This window comes from Paroedura picta, chromosome 4 (assembly GCF_049243985.1).
Source record: "Paroedura picta isolate Pp20150507F chromosome 4, Ppicta_v3.0, whole genome shotgun sequence".
Classification (NCBI taxonomy): Eukaryota; Metazoa; Chordata; class Lepidosauria; order Squamata; family Gekkonidae; genus Paroedura; species Paroedura picta.
Genome location: NC_135372.1, coordinates 105,381,364 through 105,407,603, shown reverse-complemented (window position 1 = coordinate 105,407,603; position 26,240 = coordinate 105,381,364). Strand labels below are relative to the sequence as shown.

The 26,240-nt window shown below is 42.9% G+C and overlaps 1 protein-coding gene across 5 annotated transcripts in view; it reads right to left on the bottom strand.

Moving 5' to 3' along the window:
- Nucleotides 1-26,240, bottom strand: part of CAMK1G (calcium/calmodulin dependent protein kinase IG) — a 56,330-nt gene that overhangs the window by 9,022 nt on the left and 21,068 nt on the right. For all 5 annotated transcript variants that reach the window (XM_077334863.1, XM_077334866.1, XM_077334864.1 and 2 more), the window contains 8 exons: nt 20,177-20,305; nt 16,291-16,365; nt 12,784-12,922; nt 12,174-12,297; nt 10,626-10,701; nt 9,561-9,673; nt 6,214-6,292; nt 1,640-1,727 (listed from right to left, as the gene is read on the bottom strand). In XM_077334863.1, the coding sequence (XP_077190978.1) occupies nt 1,640-1,727; nt 6,214-6,292; nt 9,561-9,673; nt 10,626-10,701; nt 12,174-12,297; nt 12,784-12,922; nt 16,291-16,365; nt 20,177-20,305 (823 nt within the window). The remainder of the gene's footprint in view (nt 1-1,639; nt 1,728-6,213; nt 6,293-9,560; nt 9,674-10,625; nt 10,702-12,173; nt 12,298-12,783; nt 12,923-16,290; nt 16,366-20,176; nt 20,306-26,240) is intronic.

Genomic DNA, 26,240 nt, shown 5'->3' with positions numbered 1-26,240 from the left:
CTACCCACATTATCGGCAGAAAGTAATAAATGAAACAAGGTAGATGACAGGTTTCTTTTAATCTAGGATCCCCTGCCCATGCCTGTCGAGACAAAATAGCCTTTTAGCTGAATTGCTGTGACTGGGGGCAAAGTAGTGTATAAACTAACTAGCTGTGTTCTTGTAAATATGCATGCTGCTGTTTTAGTTGCACCACCCAGCATCAGCTAGGATTCTTGCATTTGCTGGTTGCCATTGCTAAGGCAGGTATGGCTGCTGGGGGGGGGGGGAGGGGGGAGGTGTATGCAAGGATGGTCTGTCACAGCACAAATGAATGGTGTCATTGACTAGGCCAGGCTAGTAAAATACTTATGCCATTGCAGCAAATTACTTTAACCCACTGCAATGAAAGGCAGTAGTGGAAGACCCTCTCTATCCTTAACTTACAAGATCTTAGTTCATGGTGGTGTTCAACAGTAGCAGTGATCACTGCTGCCATCTTGACATTCAGACTGCCTTGGAACATGCAAGAACCTCTAAAGGAAATGGAGTCTGAGCTTGGCAGTTACGACTCTGTGTCTTTTGGCAAATCACACAGTTGAAGTTATTTGAAATGTAAATAACTAAGCTGGTTCAGGTCCCACCAGTGTGCACCCTGTAATCTTTGCATGATCTGAAGCAAATTACTCTAAAAACTGCACAGGACAGTTGTCAGGGATAAAACAGTAATTTCTGTTTTCCTTAATAGGCCTGGAGCTAAGTCCCATAACAAAACAATGTTAATGGTTTTTAACTACTTTAGATAAGTAGCTAGATAAGGGGTATAATAATAGAAAATGGTTCACTGATTAATCTGTTGAAACACCCATCAGGGCATGGAAAAAGAGTCCGCTCTCAGCTGGGATGATATAGACAGGTATGTGAGAAGTAATAGTACTGGTTTTGGCAGAGAGAAAGCAAAGCAGGCAGACTTTTATAACTTGGCTGCAAGATCCTTGGGATAGTGGAGCTCTCCCTGGAGATCTGATATGTGATAGATGATCGACTGACCTGTCAAAGTGCCTCTTTATTGCTAGCTTAAGTTTACTTGGATATGTATTGCTATAAAATTCCTTTATTCTTCAAAGAGAACCAGCCTAGGTAAATGCTGCTCCTGGAATTTTTCAGAAAAGTGATAATCCCATAATACTTCAACAAAAATACACCACTTTGCACATGTATTATATGAATTATACAGAGAAGTACAGGGGAAACTTTTAGGGCAATCCCAGCAAGGGGCTTTCAAGGCAAGTGAGAAGCAAAGGTCGTTTGCCATTGCCTTCTTTGGTGGTCTCCCTACTGAGCCTGCTTAAATTGAACTATACCATGCTACCTTTTTCACCAAGGGGAACTTTACACAATGACAATTTTTTATTTCTGCTGTGCTGTACATACTGAATTAACATGGAAATTCGAGCTTTAAGGGAAGACTTCATCTCAATTTCTGTTACAGTTTGCCAGGCCCAAATCCAGATCAAGCCTTCTGATAATCCCTCATTTCTGAACAATTTCCAGACTGTGGTTCCACCAGCAAATCGCATACCAATGTGCTCTGGACAAGATGATATTAATAGCCAAGAGTGACTGAGTGACACTGGGATGTTAGCACCATGCAACTTACCTTCCATTTGCTTTTTGCAAAATTTTTCTGGATCTGTGCACTGACAGATGGGTATATGTCACGATGGAGGGCGGTATTTCCATTAATCCTGCAGATGGAGTGAGAGGAAGAGCAAGCCAGTAGACAGATGGTGCTTGCAAGGCATTTTGTATAATTGTACTAGCTCCCTAACTTTTTGGTATGTTGAATCAGTAGTAAGGAAACCCAAAGGAAAAGTTAACCAACTATCACATACACAAGTACTTCAATGGCTGAGGAGGATCAGAGTGCTGTAGATCAACAGGGGTTCTAATCAACTTGTACTTTCAAAAGTATTTACCATAATATTCCTAAAAGTAAAACAGCAGCAGGTCACAGGGTTTTAAAAAATCTGTCACCTGGTCCTACATAGAGGCCTCAGTCTCACAGAGATGCTCTATGGCAGTGGTCCCCAACCACCGGGCTGTAGCCCGGTGTTGGGCTGCGAAGGGCCGCAGCTCCATCTCCCCGCCCTCCCACAGTGAGAAACTTCCCAGGCCGCAAGCAAATTGGCCACCAAAACAAACGTGCATGTGCGGACCTGCCGCAGATGCGCAAAATTGTCACGTATGCGTGTTTGCGGCAGCACATGGTGCAAACACGCAGGCGCAGAACTGCCGTGCATGTGTGTTTGCGCATGGGCTGTGGCGCATGGGCGGCGCCCGGATCGCCCTCCCTCCCACCGGTTCACAGCCTAAAAAAGGTTGCGGACCACTGCTCTATCGGGTCTGTGTACTACTACATTCTGGAGCTTGTGCGACTGAATGGTCCTGCATCATAGGAACATATGAAGTTGCCTTCTACTGAACTGGTCTATCAGAGTCTATATTGTCTACTCAGATTGGCAGTGGCTCTCCAGAGTCTCAGGTAGTGATCTTTCACACTAACTCTTACCTGATCCTTTCAACTAGAAATCCTAGAGATTAAAACTGGGACTTTCTTCATGCTAACATGCAGAAGAGAGACTGAGGTCCCTCCCCCCACCCCCCACCCCCACCCCCCACCTAAATGTTCTCCCTACAGAAAAAAAGAAATCAGAGACAACCATTCTAGCCTGGTCTTCTCTTGGACCTTTAAGTAGAAGGAATATTTTACAGCAGATCATTCAGTTATGTAAGTCCCACTTTTAGGCCTGGACCCAGGATTTCAGATCCAATAGATGGGAGGGAACTGAGGAAGTAGAATGGACTGTACCAATTCAGACTGAAAGGGTATATGAAAGGGTTAAATGTTTCAAAAGATGTTCTATATGAATCAAGTCACCCTACATTAATAGAAATGCAAAATAGCACAGTCTGTGAAGAGCTAGAATAGAACCTTTTTCTCTGGAGTGCTTTTAAAAAATTGCAGGTTTTTATATATGGGAAGCATTACAAATCTCTGCCTCACTACTACTACCTGCAATTTTTAGAAGTAACATCCATTTTACCATCTCAGGATTCTGCTGCACCAGTCTAGCTCTGAGAGAGGCCTTGCCCAGCTGTTACAGAGAATTTGTAGTAATCCATTTATGGACTGATCTCTCACATTCTTCTATCTCACTAGCTGACATTAGAAGTTTAAGAACACCCAGAGCACAGAACTATTTACATTAAATTGCCTGCCTCTATATGTTTATGAAGGTGCTTGGAATTCTCTCTAGTCTTCCTTTCCATTACTATTAATAATAACAATAATCCTTATCCATGGTTCCTCTATATATTTGTGAAACAGCCTGGGGGGTGGAACATGTCCGGCTGTCCAAGTTGAAATAGGCCCTGGTAGGCCCTGCCCCTGCAGCTCTTGCCCTCTGTCACTGGACTCTAGCTTCTTTGCTCTCAGGTGTGCCTCAGTGCCTGGAGCCAGCAGCAGGTAAGGGGAGAAGGCCCTGGGCAAAGGGTCCTGGTGGAGGGCCTGTTAACAAGGGTCTCTTGGCCTACTAAGCTGGGCCTGCTAATGAGGGTCTCTTGGCCTGCTAACAAGGGCCTCCTGGCCTGCTGACTGCCTGCTAAGGGCCTGTCCTGGGCCTGATAACGAGCTGGCCAGTCCCTGCCCACCCCACTTGATCTGGCTGCGAGCTGTGGCCCAAAGCCACCTTAAGCTGCCTGGCCAGGGGCCTGGAGAGGGGACCCTTTCAAGGCCCATTCTTAGGAACGGCCTTTGAATCTAGTAATAATTATAATAGTCAAGTCAGATTTCATTGCATATAGTTATAGGCCATTACAATACAAAAGGAAAATATAAAAGTATTTAAAACATTTCAAATCAGTAATAAAAAAGTAAAAACAATAATGTGCAATTTTAGATAATAATTACTTAATATCATAAGAACATTTCCAGATTACATATGTCCACCTATCCTATAGCTATTCTAGGTATTTGCTCTCTGCAGGACCACTTTGGCTCTTATTTTCTTTGTTGCAAGGGCAAATAATGAAATTTTGTTAGAAACAAATGAATTAGTGTCTGCTAACAAAAACACAAGTTTTTCCTGGTCGGATTTATCATTTAGCCCATGTAGTAAGAAATTTACTATCATTTAGCCCAGCAAGAAATTTGGCCCTAGGATCCGTATACAATGGGCAAGTGAGAATGTAATGTGGGAGATCCTCCAGAACTAAGGCTCCACAAATACAGAAGCATTGATCTTTTGGTGTTTTAGGGTATTGCCCATTTAGTACAGCTGTTGGCATTGTTTGAAATCACATGGAGGTAAAAGCTACTCTGAGACTATGAGTTGAAAAACAGACTAAAGAGGAAGATCTTAAGTGATTTGTTTTGATTAGTTTGTACCAGGGCGAACTTTTAGATTGCAGGATTAATGATCTATCAATCAAGGCATCTGAGATAAATACCCAGTCTCTGAGTTGGTTATTATCTACTGAAGATTTTAACAGGTCGTCAATAATAATAATATAATTTGTATACCACCCTTTCATACTGGCTCATGGCAGTGTACATCAGTAAAAATAAGAAGCAAATAAATTAATTAACATGAAAATATTAAAAACCATTTAAAATTACATCTCATAATTAAATTTCCATTCAGCAGTATATTATTTCTAATGTAAAGACATATTTGATGTTATCAAATATTAACAGAATTTTCCTGATTCCCACTGATCTTGAAATTCTAATCCTCGACCATTTACGCACTGGGAACTTCACTGCCCCAGCTCCTATGCAGGAGCACAAATCAAGGGCGGATGAGGCCTACCAGGCCAAATGCTCCTCCATGTGGGTGCAGGAAGAGGTGGGGAAAACTGCCATGATTAAAACTCCAGTCTGCAGCCCAGCATGAAAGTGCATAAACGGTCCTAGAGACTCTTGGGAATGGCATGAGAAACAAATTGGGGATTTGAAGCAGAAAGGGAGGATTGGTGAAAATTATTCTCAGCCTTCAGTTAACAGCTGTGACTTACCCAATGCTGGAATTTGCAGGCCAGGACATAGGTTGATGACTGAGAGGAAAGTGGTGTGGGGCACTCCAGCAACATTAACATAGATAGGGGGGAAGGGCTGGGGTTGACCAAGGTCCCGGAGTCTACAGTGTGGCAGAATGACACTGGTATGGTGAGCGTAGAGTAGGGCCAAACTGAATAAGTCTATTTATTGAGCCCTGTGCTGACCTTTTTTCAGCCCAAAGTGAGATGCTGATCCACCCATCCCTTTATTATGTTGATTAATGGAACAAAGGTTGGGAAAAGTGTAAAGCTTTTGGATCAGAAAAGTGCTTTTCTGTCACAGTTGGCAGGTTGGGCATTGGGATGGACACTTTTGGGGAAGGGAAACTCAGGTTGTGTGCTGGATTTCCCCATTGGGGGGTCCATGAGGGGCCTTGGGATGATGAGCCACAGTGGCAGGCCCAGGCAGGGGCTAGTGGCTGGCTCACATCACCAGGTAGCAGGGGAACCAGAAGAAGCTGGCTACCACCCATGTAGGTACGAGTAACTCACCATCCCATGGTGCTTTTTCAGTAAGTGGGCTGTAAACAGGATCAGGTGGCAGGTGGGTCATCTGAGGACAGGACACATCCCCATGCTGTGCCGATGTTCTCTTGGGTTTGTACCTAATAAATAAGCTGTTGCCTTCTTGTGACCATGAAAGTGTGTTGTGTATGTTCATTCCTCTGCCACATCACCCCTATCCCTCCTTGACACACAAATTTAAACAAGATCCAACCCCAGGATTCCTGGCAACAGGGAATGAATAATGATATTAAACCAGTGTTTAGTGAGAATATGCCCTGTGAAACGATCTATCCTGTTGGCATTGATACCAAACTGAGCTATGTTGTCTACTGCCCAGTTTTACCATATATTGTTAGAGCAAATGCTGTTTTTTAACTTTTTAAAATAATTGTATTTTAGCAGCCTTATATTCCCAACACACATAACGTGACAAATTATAGTTCCCTATTCATGTTCTCTTCTCTAATGGTTCACAGAGATGGCAATTTCAGAGAAGACAGTCCTGTTTTATGAGCCATGGCTGATGCCAAAGCAGTTAAGCTACCATTTGTCATTACTACACCCCACAGCTGCATTGCCTGATTGCAATAGCATCATTGATCTTACCAGGGGTGCCTGAGAGCTTTCTCACAGGTGAACCTCTCATTTGGATCCTTCTCCAACAAGTGACAGATGAAATCCTTGGCTGTTTGGGAGGAATGAGGAGAGTCAGTGATCAGCACAGGAAATATGTACAATCTGGGAAATGAGACAAGTAAATGAAGGAAGCGAAAACAATCTGTTTTAGGATTCACTGTTCCAGACGTTTACTCCTATGAAACATAAAATGGCTCAGAAGTTCTTGCTTCACTCATATCATAATGAGAATCTAACGTGTGTCGGATCTCATGAAAACATTCTGAGAGCATATGGACATAAACACAGGAAGCTGAATCATACTGAGTATCCAAGAAATTGTTCTTTTGTCCCAGGCTACTTCACAGAATCACATAATCATAGAGTTGGAAGGGGCCATACGGGCCATCTAGTCCAACCGCCTGTTCAACGCAGTGAGGGGGAGCTCACCACCTCCTTACGCAGCCTATTCCACTGCTGAACTACTCTGACTGTGACATTTCCCCCCCTGATATCTAGCTTATATTATTGTACTTGTAGTTTAAACCCATTACTGCGCATCCTTTCCTCTGCAGCCAACGGAAACAGCATCCTGCCTTCCTCCAAATGACAACCTTTCAAATACTTAAAGAAGGCTATCATGTCCCCTCTCAACCTCCTTTTCTCCAGGCTGAACATTCCCAAGTCCCTCAACCTATCTTCATAGGGCTTGGTCCCTTGGCCCCAGATCAACCTCCTTGCTCTCCTCTGTACCCTTTCAATTTTATCTACGTCCTTCTTGAAGTGAGGCCTCCAGAACTGCACACAGTACTCCAGGTGTGGTCTGACCAGTGCCGTATACAATGGGACTATGACATCTTGTGATTTTGATGTGATGCTTCCAAAGTTATGATTTGTTGGGGTGCTTTCACTGCATCAGATTCTAAATGTAGACTGAATTTGTGCCTGGTTTTAATTCATCACTGGCCAGGACTCCAATTGTAGCATATGCTTTGCATTTTTATCAGGAGACTGGGTGGTTCTGCTGCCCACCATGCCTCCTCCTTTTTTGATCAGTGCACGTGCAATAACACACTCATACCATAATACAATTAAAAATGTCATCCACAAGTATTTAGCAGGCAGATGCTGCAGGTTGTAAGGCCCCAGGCCTGAAGCACAATTTTGTGTTCTAGTTGCCTTTTGTTTCCTTCCTGAGCTAGGCTAGACTTATTGACAGGCAGTTGGGCATCCTGGGCCCAAAGAACAACTCATACACTTTTAATTATGTTGGCATAACCTGACCACAGCTCTTTATTCCACATAGGAGTGTTGGGCCTGGCACAGGACAGAGTTCTACTGGAGTGGTCAGCCAACCACTCCCCTCCCCGCTAGCTAGATCCTAGTGGGCGGATTTCCCACAAAGGAAATCCGCCCCCCACCCTGTCTCCCAGCCGGAAGCATGGGCTCCTTTGCCACTAGGTTCCCCTTTTTTGGGAAGTGCCGCACCCAAGGTACCTCTGAGGGTGCACACTTCCATCGGTCCACCTTGGGCCACCCAGTGGGCCACCCAGTGGTGCGAGTCCCTGGCCTAACCTCCAAAAGTCATGCCCCACTCATTCCCAGCTGCCACTTAGGAGGGACCAATCATGGGAGTAGGACACAGGCCAGATCACTCCCCAAACCTGACTCCCCCTATGCTGTCCCACCAAGCTGTGATGATAGCAAAATAACAACATACAAATTACAGCACTGGAACAACCAACGGGAAATAACATTTTAGGAACAACACACTAGAATTACAGGGCGGGTGGGTGGGAAACCGTCTGTCGCTGCAGCCTTGGGTGAAAGAGGCCAGGCCAGTGCCTGTGGCACTCTTTTAACGGCCTGCCTCTTTGCTACACCCCTGCACCTGCTGCCTGAGTGTCAATCTGGCTTGACGTGCTGCTGGCATGTCATCCTCTTGTGCCCTTCCTTTACACCTGCTTTTCCATCTGTCAATCAGCGGTCCCGGGTGAGTCAGTGTCTTCTTTTGTGACCTCCCTTGCTTGCATAATTCCTGTGGCACTCGAATTACGCAAGCAAGGGGGGGGGGGGTCTCATATTGATATGAGCTCAGTCACCACATATGGGTGAAGACAAGGCATGCTGGTCACTATTACACAACTTAATCAGCATGAAAGTTTAGAACAGTAGGGTGATATGAAATGAACCTCAAATAATTGAAAAAAATGCCTTCAAATATCAAATTGGGGATCAGCAACACAACAACTCTCTGTGAACCAATTACCCATTGCATAGTACTATTTACCTAGGAAATAGGAAAGTCACAACTCTGGCCATGCCTCTTAAATGGCATGGAGTTCTGGTGGCAGGGCATGAGATAATAAAATAAAGTGCCCAATTGCACCTTAAGTCATGAAAGTGCATTTAGGAAGGGGGAGGAATGTGGAGTCCTGGTTCTTGACAGCCTTACAACCTTGAAGGAACCTTCTCATATTAATAGTGGAGAAATATCAGGCAGAAAACGAAACTACTTAGGATAACTTTGTGGAGTATTCCCTAAAAGTGGGCACTATTGTTATTATAAATTCATGTTGGAACATGATCATGCTAAAAATTGAAACAAAAAAAAAATACATAGGGGAGAGGGGTGTATGTGGGAGGAGAGCCTGGACTTGATAGTAGTAGTATTAGGTGGACTTGATACATATCTATGATGACACTGCTAGGGGTGGGTATAGAGGAAGAAGTGGACTCAAATCCTGAACTTCCTCACTGGGTAACTGTGAATTGCCCTCCAGGGAGGGGGGTGGGATAACAGTTTCTGAAGATTCACAAACTGTGAGGCAAACAAGGATTGCATTCAGATCCTCTCTTTAAGAGCCAGATTTTTGTATAAAACATTTGTTATTCCCTGGGAATTTAGGACTGCTGAAATGACAATTTTCTTGGCTGCAGAAAAGGTCCCACATTCACTTGTTAAAGCATGTCACCTTCCAAATCTCTGGCCACCATTAGTTGCTTGATGAGAGGCCTATGCATAGCCAAATTCATAACATAATGAAAACATAAGTTTTCTAGGTCCTTCCTGGCCATCAGTGGGGGATAAGGGACTAGGATTGCCAGATCCAGGTTGGGAAACTCCTGAAGATCTGGGGGAGTCTGTGGAGGTTGGGGACCTCAGTGGGGTACAATACCATAGAGTCCATCCTCCCAAGCATCTAGTTTCTCCATGGGAAGTAATCTCTGTAGCCTGGAGATGTGGTGTAATTCTGGGGGATCCCCAGGTTCCACCTACAGTCTTAGCAGCCCCATGAAAGCTGCTAAGGGATTTTGTGAGGGAGGCTGAAATGTACCTGATTCAGAAATATCATCCCAAAATGGAGATTCAAATTCAAAGTAGCCTTCTTTGATCTTTTCAAACAGCTTTGACTCTGTCTCTTCATAGAAAGGAGGATATCCACACAGTCTGAAACAGATTGGGAAAAAGGGGGGGGGGAGAGAATGATGCAATACAGTCTCCAAAAAATAATACACAGAAAAACAGAGCTTATTCAAAAAGTAGTGAACCAAAAGAGGTTAAGGGAAGCAATTATATCAGTGCAAAGATACAGGGACTTTTTCCAATCAATAGACTGTAGGTCCTATAGAAAGGGTTTGGAATACATTTTTGTGATCTCTGTCATGCTTAGCACATTACTGGGGCTACACAACAACACAAAACCATAATAGTAATTGATGCTTTCAAGCTTTGAGCCTCCTTCAGGAGAGAAAAGCGGCATATAAGAACCAACTCCTCCTCTCCTCCTCCTCCTCCTTCTTCTTCATATAGAGGGAGGTCTAACTGAACATAGCAGAAACATGCCCATTCTTTTGTAATTGTGATAGACCATCTATTTCCAGAGCTGAAACAGTTTGTTCTTGAAGTGAGGGGCCTGTCTACCTTTATCAAGGCCATCAAGGCAGCTAATAAACACAATAAAACATGTCTTAAAACCAAAAAGCTAAATAAAAAAAGTCATAAGAACAATTAAAACCAAGCTAAAACACACAAAAACAACAATTAACACATTAGGCCTAGAACCACTTGAACTAGCAAATGGTGTTAACAAGGTCCAACATATTAATAGAAGTCTGAGAGGGCAATGGCATGAGCCTTTGGAGATTCAGATCTGGCCAATCACTTTCTCAGCCTAGCCTACCTCACAGGATTGCTGTGAAGATAATAGGGAGGAGAGGAGAATGATGTAAGCCACTGGGGAGAAAGACAGGATATAAATAAAATAAATAAATTTAGTCCTTTAAAAAAATCAACATGCCACAAATATCATACATGAGTAGGCTGGCTATTAAATATGGGGAATGTTTTTGGATTTCTTTACAAGTATATTTTGCCAAAGACAACATATGATGACACTCACAGGATATAAGTAATGACTCCTATTGACCAACAATCTACTGCTTTGCTATATGGCTTTTGTTCTAGGACTTCTGGAGCTGCAAAAAATAAAAACATTATCCAGGTAAGAAACAATGTGGACAATTCTTTTTTTTTTCAAGAAAACCAAAATCAGTACAAAGTTCTCTTTCATTGAAAGAAGGAAAGAAAGAAAGAAAGAAAGAAAGAAAGAAAGAAAGAAAGAAAGAACATAACAAGAGCCCTGCCAGATCAGATTGGTGGCCCATTTAATTCAATATTTCGTTTTGCACAATAGCTATTCAATTGTCCCAGAGGAACATGAACAGGGCATAGAAGATAAGACCTTCCAGTGTTCTTGTATCTTAGCAATGCTTTTCTTCCTGTCTCTGAATGTAGAGGTTCCTTTCAGTCACTATGGCTACTAGCTGCTCACAAATCTGTCAAGTTCCCTCCTAATGCCATCTATACTTGTGACCAACACTATGATTGTCTGGGGCTGAAGTCAACAATTTTCTTGCAAGCAAGCAAGAAAAAAAGAGACAAAAATGATATGGGAGATCCTATTTCTGCAGCAGATGATGGCACCTGCCAGGATAAGACAGAATATGTACAATAAAAACAAGAGAGTCATGAAAATGGGAAAAATCAGCAGAATATGCAAAGGTGCCAAAGACAATATTTGAGCTTATTACAGAAATTCACCCAACAATTATCTCCCAATTGTTATACAATGGACAGGTGCACCCCCCCTCCTCTGTTTGTCCCCACTGAAAGTGGGGAAAAAAGTTTTGGTTCTTTTATAAATGGTGCAAAATATCCAAGAAAGCAATGCCTAGAAATACATCAGAAGAATTCCTATAATAAATACATCACTTGTCTCTGGCACTTTATTTAAAACACAGCTTGATATACTAGTAGCATAGAGCAATGGTCCCCAACCCCTGGGCTGTGGCCCGGTGCTGGGCCGCAAAGGTTTTGTCGCCAAGCCGCAGCTCCCTCTTCCCGCCCCCCCCTGCAACGAGAAGCGGCCGATTAGCTTGCTGCCTGGAAAGCTTCTTGCTGTGGGAGTAGGGGGAAGAGGGAAGTGCAGCCACCAGCCACGCATGTGTGGGGCCCCGGGTCACCCTCTCCCCGCACCCCTTGGCAGCGGTCTGCAACACAAAAAAGGTTGCGGACTGCTGGCATAGAGGACAAAATTTTAAAATTTTCTAAGTCAGTTTCTAGACAATAGTCTTCCTCTCCCTTCCTACATGTTAAAGTGGCAATTCTATGCATACTTTCTTTAAAGTCCACTGTGTCCAGGATAACAGTGTTAATAAATCCCAGTTTCAAAACTGTATTTGGATCCTACAGATGAAATAGTTTTATGTCACTAACAAAATTAAGGGGCAACAAATGCAACAAGGAACCATGGGGGAGGGCCACAGAGGTGGCTGGGAACTTAATATAGTTCTGATCCCTATATAAAGGAAAGCTCATTGGAAGGAAGTTTTGGTTCTTATGGTCATATACAATCCCAGTAACAGATAATCCCTATTTTGTTACTTACCAACATAGCCTGGTGTTCCACAAGCTGTAGACATGATGCCATTCTGCTCCATTTTGGATAATCCAAAGTCAGTGATCATGATTTTGGAGTTTTCCTCAGGAGTTAGGTAGAGCAGGTTTTCAGGCTGTAGACAAGAAGGTGTTATCCCTCTCAACTAGCAGAGATTGAGGCCTAATGAGCCTGGAAATATAGTCACACTTAATACTGAATTCGGGATGGCTTACTTCTGATTAAGAGCTTTTTAAGCCACTATTCTATTTCTACTCCGAAGAAAGAAACTCAAGGCCAAATATGCATTGTGCATTTTTTCATTTGTTGCACACTTGTAGCTGAAAGTTAGGAACAGGAAGCATGAGAAATGGTTATTAAATCCAGAAAATTTTATACATGCCATTCAAGTGCTCCCAGTTTCTTCTAGATGGGAAACTGAGTCTGAAGAACCTTAAGCTATGTGGCTCACGACAGATCAGTGGATGGTTATATGAGTCTATGGGCCCCTAGATAGGCATACTTGGTGCCCGCGCCTCCCCTTGCCCCTGCGCCGTGGCGCTGGCTGCTTTGAGTGCAAATGGCTGCTTCGGACACTGAAGTGCCCAACTCTAGACTATACCTTAAGATCTCGGTGAACTATCCCATTCTTATGTAGATATTGCACAGCTTCCAGGACTTGTCGAATTACAAGGCTTGCATCTTTTTCGGTGTATACACCTCGTTCTAAAATGCGGTCAAATAATTCCCCTCCAGACACCCTGAGAAGGAAGACAAAAGAATGATTTAAAAATCCCCTGACTGAACTGCATGAAAGTTCAGTTTGATTGTTGCTTTTGACTGCTGGGATGTTTCTGTGGATGGAAGTATTTTGCCTTTGTGGCATTTTTCATTCAGGGCAGTTTCAATCCCCAGCGCCCCCTGAAAAGCCACTCCTTTGGGAGGAATATTTTGGATACAGTAGAGAGATGAAAAAGATATGCTCCATGAGTGGAAATCTTTCTGCCCACAGAAATGCTACAGTAGATCCAAACCTATGGATTTAGGATACGAATGAGCTTCATTTCCTTTCTTTGTATCTAATTTCTACATGATGCACTGCTGAATAACATGTTGACTAGTAACATTATCATTTTTGTATCTCATTTCTTTAACTGTAATCTGAATGGGATTATAGACATGGTTGTAATTGCTCAGGTGAAAAATGATTGCTATTGCACTTCCACCCCCAGTAACAAAGCTGATAACCCAACACAACACTACAGTCCACATGGCCAGTTTCTTACACTGAATTCAGGAGTGTGTGGGGGTCAAAGACGCATGACCATTTTGTCTGGAAGCTACCAGCTAGCCATACCCCATATTGTGCTTGCTCTGCACCAAGTAGATCCATTCTTGTGAATAAATCTTTCTAGAGATCCATGATATCTGATTTACTAACAGTTAATACACATGAAATAAGGGCATTAGATGATTCTCTGTTTAACCCAGGACTAACAGACATGCTAACCCATTTTGCTTTTTAATTGCCATAGTATGGAATAAACCTGAAACCTTCCTGCTAGTTCCATGGTTTTGTCCTTTGTTTTTGAAAGTTATGACTGGTGCAGAGGTAATGGTGTGGAATCTATCAACGCAATGGGGATTTATCCACCTGCTGGCTCCACTTCAATATGTAAAGTTATTTCCACCTAGATTTTGGGTTGCCTGTTGATGCTCATTATAGACATCTTGTTGTCCCAAATACTCCAACTAGGTCTTGCACAGATGGATTTCAATGACAATCTAGAAATTAGTAAGTGGTATGCTGCTCCCTCACCCTTCTTTCCTAACCAATGACAATTTTCTTTCATTCCGATGAATAGCTAGTAAACAATAAATACCGTATTTGCCGGTGTATAAGACGACCCCCCAACATTTCCACTCAAAATATAGGGGCTTCTTGCACGGCTTCAAAATCGCACAATGGTTGCTAATTGGAAACGCTATTGATTTGCCATAATGCACGATGTCGTAGACAATCTGCAACACTCCTGAAACCGATCAGCAAAAAGCGCTTCGTTGTAGCGCTTTCAGGGGAATCCCAAAAAGTGGATTCACCCTCCGGAAAGCGCTACACTCTTGCAAACAATCTGCAACACTAGCGATAAAGACCTGTGCGTTAACATTGTTGCGGTTTCTTCAAAGTCCCTCCTCCTGAGCCTGTCCTCCAAACTTCTGGCGAAGCGATCGCCATTTTTTTTTCTCCGAGCGAGCGGGGATAAACGCACCAGCGAGCCTCTTTCTGTTTAGAGGCTTCCCTGGCTTCAGTCCTTCACCTTTAGTCACTAAGCACAAACCACATAAAAGCCCGTTTGCTGAAATAAAGTCCCTTTATTTTTTACACATTAATTCAGCCGAAAATCGGGCCCGTGAGAGGGGGGGGGATTTTTTTTTATTACTCGAGGCAGCGTGGCAACGATCATACGATCAAACGAAAGCTCACATTAGGCAGCTGGATGGGTCTCTCCGTTGCAACGAATCTACACAGATTCGTTACAATGGGTCTGTTTTTTTTTTAAAAAAAACCTTTCTTAAAGGGAAAGGGGCTGTTTGGGAGCATGCTAACGGCTGCCCATTGGCTGCTTGACGGCCAGGGGCGGGACGAGCTTGGAAATAGCGCTTCCTTTTCTGCCGAGACCGGAAGCTGCGGGAAACACTACAAAATGCAACTGGATTCCACTACAAAGGCAGGTATGCATAACGACGAATTCCACTATTTTAAATGGCGATTTTTCGTTCAGTGACCAATTTGCAACAAAGATCCCGGTGCGAAAAGCCCCATAGAATTTGTTATATACTCGACGTATAAGACTACCCCCTCTTCCACACACCAAATAAAACGTAAAAGAGCATCAGAAGGGGTGGGGGAGGAGAGAGAAAGAGAGAGAGAGAGCCATAAAAAAAGAAAAGAAAGCAAGAAAGTATGCTCGGATTAGTGATTATCTCCCTTCCCCCAAAACGGCAAGATGAGAGGGGTAACTCTCTCTCTCTCTCTCTCTCTCGCGCAACTTGAGGCTGCTTTTGGTGGCGCCTCTATGCATAATGGCTTCCACCTTATGGAATGGCCTACCTGATAAGATCTGGAGGCCCCCACTGTTTTGGTATGCCACAAAATATGCAGAAATAAAGTATTCAGGAGGGCATTTTTATAAAGGTTAATAGGGCTTTATTATAATAGATGGCCTGTATGGCCCCTTCCAACTCTATGATTCTATGATAATGGAATGGTTCAAGACTGTGGTGGTGAGCTCCCCCTCAGTGGCAGTCTTCAAGGGGTGGCAGGATGAACACTTGTCAGGGATAGTTTGGGCTGACCCTGCATTGATCAGGAGGTTGGACTAGATGGCCTGTATAGCCCCTTCTGTGATTCTACTGTGTGTAGTATGTGCACTCTGCCGATTATTATGATGCAATTTCTGCACTGTTTAATATTAGTACTTATGTTATTTTTCAACCTTGTTCTAGATTTTTACTTGGTTTAGTTTCCACAGTCGTAATCCCATCACATGGTTTATTAGATGCCCTGTCCTTATTATTGTATGGAGTTATACTGTGCAATCTGCCTTTAGTCCCAGTGAGAAAGGTTGAATATAAATTATGTAAATAAATAAAAATAAGGGCAGGGTTTATTTAGTCTAGTTCATAATTCAGGAGAAACATTGTTACATAAACATCGAGACTCAAACCTATGGCTCGGCAACATCACTATTCATGGCCGAAGAATGTATATATATATTTAAAATATTACCATAGTGCCACGGATTAGGTGCCATGGTTCCATTGTGACTTTTAAAGGCCCATCCAACAGAGGGGGCCCTTATCATCAAATTGTCATAAACACACCAGTCCTGTCCTGGCATCAGTTTACATAAGGGTCAGCTGGTTTTATCACTGAGACTGAAGGTTTTTGAGCGTTATATAAGTATGGGATGTAGCCAGAGGAAAGTAGCTTTCATTGCACTACCACAATGTTTTAAAGCGTATTTGTATGACAAGTGTTCTTATTTGCAATTATGGTCAGTGTTCATCTCTCACGGCACTAGAGGGCACTGATATTTTGCTACATAGTCTATGACCTGATACTTACAGCTGCATGACCAGATAATAATGGGTTGAACTTTCATAAATGTCTTCCAGAGTTACTATGTTTTCATGCTTTATTCTGCAAACAAAGAGAGAAATGGTTCATGGTCATAGGTCAGAAAGTGTCCAACTAAAAACAATCCCCTTAGGTGCCCCATCATGTCAATGTATCAATTCTGTTTTAGACAGGATGGAGAAACTCTGTTTCTGCATTAGAAATTTGCCCCTGGACAGCCTGTAGTTGATGGCGGATTTTAGTGCTGCTTCCACATTCATTCCCCTAATCCTTAACACGCTTGCGGCTCCGCAGGCGCCGCGGACTAAATAATTCGTTAAGCCCTTGGTGGGAGGGCTTTGTCCGTGATGAGGAAGGGGCCTGATTGGCCCCTTCCTCCGGACAGACCATCGGCCGGGCCAATTCCCACCCTGCTGACAAGGAAGCAACTGCGAGCCACGCGGAGCGCGGCTCGCAGTTGCTCCCTTGATGGTGGCCTGACACGGCGAGAGGCGCAAAGCGCCTCTCGCCATGTCAGGCTGCTCACAAAGGGAGCCCCCGGCAGCCGCACTCCGCGTGACTGCCAGGGTCTCCCTGGTCTAGCGCCCGCTGTATTTAGCTTACAGCGGGCTTGATTACTAGTTAAAAATAAAATGTTCTGTTCATTGTCCTTGTCTGTTTTGGGATCAGGCAGCCAAGACACATCCCCATTTGCATTTTCTGGTGTTTGGGTTTTAATGGGGAAATGAGTATGCATCTGTGTGATGAAGCAACCCTCTCCTGACCAGCTAGGCATCTATGATCCTCATTTTATGATCCACTGTTCACACAAAATCACTCATCGGGGTCCAATTACCATGGGCAGCCTCTCACTAATCTGAATGTAAATAGAGACCAAAACACCAAGAGGGGGGGATGCTTTATTATTGTGGTGTTTCTCCATAGCAACGCAGAAATGTTAATTTAAAAATGCTCTTGTATTGTGGTGTTACCACACAGAAATGAAGGAGTACTTTCTAGCGGAAGGGCTTGAGATCGAAGGAAGTTGGAGTCCCCAAAACAACCACGGTGCTGTGATTGGTGACTTCCAGTGATTGACAAGCCGAGGAGTGGGAGGAGAAGTTCATTTTGTTTTCCCTTGCTGCCTCGTCACAAAGCAAAAGCTGTGATGAAGTGGTGGGAAAATGCGGGAGGGGTCGCCCGTCAGGAAGCTTGCAAATGCATGTCATCCAACCGTGTTTGCAAGCAGGAGGTGGCGCGAATTTTACGCAGTAATGGTCACATTATTTTTAAACACATTCGACCATTTAATGACCAAAAAACCCATACCTTGCTTGAACTTCCAAAAGAATGAGAATGACTTCCCATCTTGTAATCCAAACTGATGACACTCATGGGAAAAAATGCAATTTCAAAAAGTTTCTCCAGTTCAAGTACCATGTTTCAGGAGTGGATAATGGTCAGATTATCCATGACACCCTAGCTGCTGAAGCATATGGCATTCTTCGTCTACATTAATGACATAAAAGGGCATTCCAAAAATATATATTTTCTCCTTTCTCTCAAAGATGTTTGGATTTTATAGGACTTGCTGGACCATTGTCTGCTTTATTTTATTTCATTATTTTCCTCTGCCATAATACTAACATGACTCCTGCCTCTGAACAGGGTGAGTTCATTTAGATTGTATGGTCATTAGCTCTAAATTCGCATATCAATCTCATCAACCTCAGTTGAACAACAGGTGTGGGATTGGTTTGTGTCAATAAGAATAATATTGTGCTGAGATAGTCACATAGCAAGCAAGTTACAGCTCCATCTAGAAATTGCAAAATTCTCTTAATTGTTGGGGAATAACAAAAGGATTTTGCATCACACATACAAGATAAGTTTTGTACCTCTCAAATATACTCTGGCTCTTTTCTGTTGTGACCCCAGCACAAAAGCAGAAATAGTTTGAGCCCCCCCCCTCCCACTATTTTTACATACTCAAACTGCAGCATGAAGCTATTACTAACTGCTGTGAAATCATCATCATCTTCATTATGGAGACTAGGCCTGTAGAGCACCAGAGAAAGTGGGTTTCAGTGACATTTAGTGATGCCATCAACCATCTGAACTTTTGGGAAAGGCCGTGCAAGCCTTGAGGAGTTCTAGCATAACCCTAGGGTTCCATGGAATCCTGGTTGGGAAAGCACTCCATGAAGTGGCTTGAGACTGCCAAACTGTGGAAGTGGGTGGGGGTAGGTGGCACTATTTCTCCCGGTGTGTTGTGGCTGCCAACAGAAAAGAGATGATGTGTGTCAGGGATGAATAAAACTCCCACTGTATTTTCCCCAACAAATAAGAGGGCTTTGCTATGAGTAGATGGACTCTCAGTCAAAATAACAAAACAATCTCAGAGACAAGAAGTTGTACAAAAGCAACTGTTTTGGAAAATCTTATACTAGAAACCTATATAGACATTATATGGGATTAACTCTCATGGCTCAAAGAATACCCCCAAAGAATCATGGGAACTGTAGATGGTGCAAATCTGTAAGATATTCAGGGACAACTACAGATTGATAACAGAAATGAAGACTATTAATCAGTTTAAGGCTGCTGTCTGTTTATCCATGGAAAAAATGAAGTGCAATACAATGATTATTTACTCAGATGTAAATCCCAGAGTTAAATGGTATTTACTCCCTTGGAACACATCCTTTGTCCTCTGCATTGATAACCTTGTCAGCAAACTATTTTCTTTTGACTGGCATATGTTTGACATATGATGTAATGCAGTTGCTTGGGGACCTGGTCTCATTGACATTTTAGCTTCTGTTGTTTGTTTGTTTTTTGGGGATAGAAGAAAAAATGGAAACCATTTTATCCTATAGCAAATTAAATAATTAATTAAACATTCATATGTCAACTGCAGCTTCTTATGCTTCTTTCACTGATGACGTAGCCCTTTTGTTGATATTCCTCAGTCTTTGATAAATGAGTACCTCTGGAGATGGTGGTTGTAGCTGTTAGCAGTCAGGTAACTTCTCTTGCTTAGGGGCAGCTTATAGCTTGAAAACCACAAACACCCCAATATCCTAGGTATAATACACTACCTAGCCCAAAAAGACACAAAAATGGTCATCAGCCAGAGACAAACCTAGACATGTAGTTTAGAAGTGTGAGAAAAAGCAGCCTGCTAGCTAACAACCTCCTACCAACCCTAGAGAGATGTATAAATTAGGTGAATGGGTCTCCCAAGAACCAATGGATTAAACTTGTTAACACCCAGCCTAATTTCGCCTTATCCACTTACCCCAATTAAGCAACACTTTGCACTATTCACCAAATCTGGTGGCTTTCTCACCTGGTACTCACAGAGTGATCAAGCACCACTGCAGCCTAAATTTCCTCCCAAGTTAACTCATTAAGCTTCTCTCAGATGATTGTCGGGCTCCTGAAAACACATTGTTATTGCTTTGGGGGCTAATAATCAGCTTGCCCCAGGGAGCATTATGTCCTATAAATTTTGGTATATTTTGGTGTGCACTCTTGGACTCATATATCACACCCCCAAACTTTTTCGGGCCCTTTTCTTTTCTCTGTGAAATGCAGGTCATTTTACTACTGCCTCCATGGACCTCTTTCTTCCAGCACTCCTCCCTGATTTGCTCTTAGTTAGCCTTGTAAATGTGCTTGATCCTTTTATTTCTCTTTTAATAAATGAACCTTTCTAGTTGAATATTAGCCTGATTTATTTCAAGAGATCTCTTAAGGGGAAAATCCCTGTAAACATTGGTGTAGAACCCCATTTACTCCCTCTCACTTAGCCTCCTTTAAAATTAATTCCCTCCCCCTCACCTAATTAGGAGACTGCCTCTTTAGGTAACAGTGACTTTAATATACTCACTTCTTCAGCACGGCTATTTCATTTTCCAGGTTACTCTCCCGGGTGACCGGTGACTTTTTAATGCACTTTAAAGCATAGAGCTTGCCAGTAGCTCTCTGCTTTACCAGGAAAACTTCTGAAAAGGCTCCTCTGCGAAGAAAGCAAAATTGGAAGGACGCTTGGGTAAGTAAGTGGAATGAATGCAGGAAAGGTAGAAATACAAATAACCAAGAAATATATTAATAACAATTCCTTTCTGAAGCAGATGGCATTAATAATTAAACCAGAGGATTTGGCAGCAAATTCTGTATATTAATTGCACAAATATCCCCTGGGATTTGATCTTGTGATTGTTTTTGGAAATCTTGAGAGATAATTGCAGTATTAAGCAATGATGGATATGTGGGCTGAGTGCTGGAAATGCAGACTAAGAGAACATAAAGAGGTACTATTGCGGAATCAGACCAGTCTCCAACTAGATTTTTATGTAGTGTTTAATCAGTCACCCTTGGAAGGCTAATCACCAGGGCACAGAGACCAAGGACTCCCCCTGAAGCTGCCTCCTAAACTGAAACCTAGAGGTTGACTGCCTTGGGTAATAGAAGTTCTATTAAGTCAGCTTTTGGTTGATCTATCCTCCAAGAATACAACAAATCCCACTTATACAGTTATCCATGATAATGCCACCACTACACCCAGAGGCCTCCGGATTAAGGATACAAAAGTTAATTAGTACAGACGGCAATCTCCTTAGCTCCTCTGCCACAGTGAAAAAGTTGATATTTTTGTCCTAATATTCTCAGATCATTTTTCTGCATCAGCTGGAGTGGCATAACTCTGGAGATGCCTCAAGTTCACCAGGCACAGCACATGTATGCAGGGTTTTTTGCACTGCTGCTGACATGGCATATTCCAGCTTGGTGTAGTGGTTAAGAGCAGTAGCCTCCAATCTGGTGAGCCAGGTTTGATTCCTCAGTCCTCCACATGAAGCCTGCTGGGTGAAATTGGGCTTGTCACAGTCCTGATAGTGCTGTTCTGACTAAGCAGTCCTATCAGAGCTCTCCCAACCTCACCTACCTCACAAGGGGGTCTGTTGTGGGGAGAGGAGGAGAAAGAGATTGTAAACTACTTTGAGACTCCTACTCAAAGTACTACTCAAAGTAGTCTCAAACTCGCCTTCCCCGGGGCCTGGGGAGCGTTTTGCTACATCGGGGGGGGGGGGAGGAAAACCGTTCCCCAGGCTCCTAGGGCCCGCTGTATTTTTTTACAGCGGGCTTTACTGCTAGTAAAAGAATATCTTATCTATTAAGGGTAAAGGTATCCCCTGTGCAAGCACCAAGTCATGTCTGACCCTTGGGGTGATGCCCTCTAGCGTTTTCTTGGCAGACTCAATACGGGGTGGTTTGCCCAGTCATTACTGTAAAAAGCGCATAACAAAAAATAACTCTCTCTCTATTCCCTACATAAGCTAAAGAAGACACAAAGGAATTCTTTGCAACGAATGCAGGGAATCCTGGGCCATACTTAGTCTTCATGGAGATATCTTACTTCACTTTGCCTATCTAGAGCTGCTGAAATGTTTGCATTATCCCCATGCAAAAGTTCAGTATCTATTTATTTAATTAATTTAATTATAATTTTTCTATCCTGCTACTCCTGTTGACTGGCTCGTGGCAGCTAACGAAGTACATATTGTCTAAAATGAGACCATATTTTCTGGAGAATTCTGCTTTTAATATCTCATTTTAAACATGCCCATCCTTTGAGTAACTGAAATAACGTATCCTTTTCCTTTCCTGTTGCTCTTCTAGCAGCACTGTCAAGTGCCCCAAGAGAAACTGACTGGCCTAAGGTCACTCAGTGAATTTCCTTGCTGAGCGGGGATTTGAACACAGATTCTCCCACTCTTAGTCCATCAACACTGGCTCCAAAGTAATCATGCAGACTATCGAAAACATCAGAATCAGTAGTGGTCCCATATCTGTACTCAATAGGATTTTAGAAGAATTAAAGTTCTGTCCTGAAAATTAAAACATGGAGTGCAGGGATATAATTGGCTGTCAGTATATCAGTTGACTCAGATACATGTATGACCCTAAATGTCTTTGGATGAGGAAAAACAAGGCAGGAAAGGAAAGGGGGGAATAATCAAAATGATACATATGACAAACTGAATGCAACAAACAGGGTTCAGTGGTGATGTGGTTCAGCGATACTTATGATGCAGAGCAATATGACCTGCCAGAACAATTTGCACATGTTGATACATGAGATTTTTTTCTTTGCCAACAAATGACAAATATCTTCTTAAAGATAACCCAGTGCTGGAGACTCTAGGCTATTATAACATCATTGTGACACCCACATAAAATTAGCCTGGTACCATGGCAACCGCTACCAGTGTATGGGACCAAAAGAGGCAATGGAAGTTAGGATGCATTCATTGCATTTAATGGAGATATAAGAGTTCAATCCCAGTCACCTCTAGTTAGACCTCAGGTGCTATGTGTGGGGAATTACTTTTTCTGTCTGAAAGCCACAGCCAGAATAAACCATGCTAAATTAGGTAGACTAATAGTCTTAATCAGTATATGAAAGCCACAATCTGATAAATATGCATTTGAGGGTATGTGTGGAAAAGGTACATAAACAACCAAGAAAAATACACAAAACAGGCACAATTTACATGCCTACAAATCTAGGATATTGCTGATGTATTACTAGCTTTTTGGAACTATGGATACAAATAAACCGGAGGCAAAAAATACCCTGCACCTTTAACAGAGGCTTAAGGGGATGATATTTACAGATTATGTCATTTACTTTTATGTCATGAAAAAATTCAACTGCCCATTTCCACACATTTCCCTCTCTTAAAGGGCAACCGCACTGAGAATCCACAGGGCAAACTAGATATAGCATTTCCCCTCTCATGCTTTTATAGTCAAGTAGCAACCACTGAACATTCTCAACCTCCTCAGAAGTCCCATGGGAAGGAAGGACTTCAGCTTCCCCACTCCACTCTTTACCTAATACTAAACAGCTCCAGGGAACATCATTTGTTCCATCCAAACTGGGCCCCTGAAGGGCTTGATGGAAACCGAGGGGCTTTTTGCACGCCTTCAAAATCGCACAATGGTTGCCAATTGGAAACGCTATTGATTTGCCATAACGCACGACGTCGTAGACAATCTGCCACACACCTGAAACCAATCTGCAAAAAGCGCTTCCTTGTAGCGCTTTCAGGGGAATCCCAAAAAGTGGATTCACCCTCCGGAAAGCGCTACACTCTTGCAACCAATCTGCAACACTAGCGAAAAAGACCTGTGCGTTAACATTGTTGCGGTTTCTTCAAAGTCCCTCCTCCTGAGCCTGTCCTCCAAACTTCCGGCGAAGCGATCGCCATTTTTTTTTCTCCGAGCGAGCGGGGATAAACGCACCAGCGAGCCTCTTTCTGTTTAGAGGCTTCCCTGGCTTCAGTCCTTCACCTTTAGTCACTAAGCACAAACCACAGAAAAGCCCATTTGCTGATGTATTTTCCCATTAATTTTTACACATTCATTCAGCCGAAAATCGGGCCCGTGAGAGGGGGGGGGGATTTTTTTTTTTTCACTCGAGGCAGCGTGGCAACGATCATACGATAAAACGACAGCTCAAACACATTAGGCAGCTGGATGGGTCTCTCCGTTGCAACGAATCTACACAGATTCGTTACAATGGGTCTGTTTTTAAAAAAAAAAAACCTTTCATAAAGGGAAAGGGGCTGTTTGGGAGCATGCTAACGGCTGCCCATTGGCTGCTTGACGGCCAGGGGCGGGACGAGCTTGGCAATAGTGCTTCCTTTCTAGCGATTTCTGCCGAGACCGGAAGCTGTGGGAAACGCTACAAAACGCAACTGGATTCCACTACAAAGGCAGGTATGCATAACAACGAATTCCACTATTTTAAATGGCGATTTTTCATTCAGTGACCAATTTGCAACAAAGATCCCGGTGCGTAAAGCCCCCGATTTTCCAGCAGCTGTCCTCTGGCTGTGTCCAAGAACTGGGTCTGGGAACCCCAGACCTGATTACTAGAAAAATGTCATGTCAAGTTTAGCCTTGACAGAGATTGTATACTGGGATATAAATGTTGGCAGAGTTTAAATCTGCAGATGGGTAAAACCTCAGACAAATGCCCCCTATAGAATGTTCTTTGTATCATTTTGAATCATGCATACTATAGATCTTACATATTCCAACCGTAAACACCCACGTGATATTCATTTATCTGAATATTATTCATTTATCAGGTAACTGATAAGATACACCAAAATTAGCAGGTTGATAATAAAGTAGGATCATAGACCTATAAGTTAAGAAGTAAGTTACTACACTGTCTTAACCTGGCCATTCAGCATTACTACTATTATTATTATTATTATTATTATTATTATTATTATTATTATTATTATTATTATTATTATTATTATTATTATTATTATTATTATTATTATTATTATTTCAATTTATTTCCCGCCACTCCCAAATGGCTCGTGGCGGGTTACAGTGTCTTAAAACCCCATTAAAACTCCCATTAAAAGACTTTAAAATGTCACAGCATGGCGGCACAATAATAAGAACCCCTTCCTACCCCCCCTTCCTAAAAAAGGGGGGCGGTGGAGGAGAAGGAGGTCAACAATGTTCAAGAAGAAGCCCGGGGGAGAGCAGTCGATGTACCACAGCAGCCCCAGCCTCAACCATAGACCTGGCGGAAGAGCTCCGTCTTGCAGGCCCTGCGGAATGTTGAAAGGTCCTGCAGGGCCTGCAGCTCTCCTGGGAGCTCATTCCACCAGGTGGGGGCCAGGACCAAAAAGGCCCTGGCCCTGGTCGAGGCTAGGCGTGCTTCCCTAGGGCCAGGATGCCTTTGTGCCCCATAAATGCCAAGATGCATCCTAAGCCAAGCTATGTTATTATTTACATTGGAGCATTTCCAGTTTTACTTGCAGAATACATTTTTTTCCTCCAGGTTGTTGTGCAGCATACAGGTTCACTTGCAGTAATCATGTCTGCTGAGTAAAATATGTAGTATAAATGCACCAATTGAGAAAGCTATATGCAGAGGAGATCAGCCCTGACTGCTCCTTAGAAGGCCAGATCCTGACGACAAAACTTAAATACTTTGGCCACCTCATGAGAAGGAAGGACTCCCTGGAGAAGAGCCTAATGCTGGGACCGATTGAGGAAAAAAGAAGAAGGGGACGACAGAGAATGAGGTGGATGGATGGAGTCACTGAAGCAGTAGGTGCAAACTTAAATGGACTCCGGGGAATGGTAGAGGACAGGAAGGCCTGGAGGATCATTGTCCATGGGGTCGCGATGGGTTGGACACGACTTCGCACCTAACAACAACAACATATGTAGTAAGGCAATCTGGTTGTACCAAAGATTTGTTTTTGACAAAGCGCCTTCAGCAAGACTTAAACTGGTTGAAAGAACTTCAACTTTTCATTGAGGGCAAAGCCATTAGGGTGATTCAGTAGCACATAACATTGGAAAATAAGCATCAATTCAACATTATTTTAAATTATTAAATATTGAAGTGCAATAGACTTTGTATTTAGAATTGTAATACTTTGTAGTGCCCTTCTTGGTCTTCTCATGGCTCCCTCCTAATATTTCTGGATACCTCCATTACAAAATAGCGAATGTGAGTTTGCCTGAATGTGAGTCTGCCTGAAATGACTGTGTTTGCCGTTCTGTTACAAGAATACTGGCATGAAGCCATCATGGGCTCCAGAGGCAAAGTGAAGAAAGTAACAAAGAAAGTAGTGGAGTGACTTTAGTGGAGAGGCAAGCAGTATTTGACACTGCAGCCAAGCTACCTGCCTATGCCACTTATATATCTGCAGGTTAATCAATGCCCTGGATCACAAATGGGCAACCATCAGTTAAACTCAGCTCCAGGAAAAAAAAAACTTCTCTTTTGGCCTCTGACCTTAGTTGCCCACTTCTTGCACAACAGACTTAAACCACTAAAGGCTTAATTAGATCTGATAGATGAACATCCCATCCTGTTTATCGAAGAACTCAGTTCTATGGGAGGA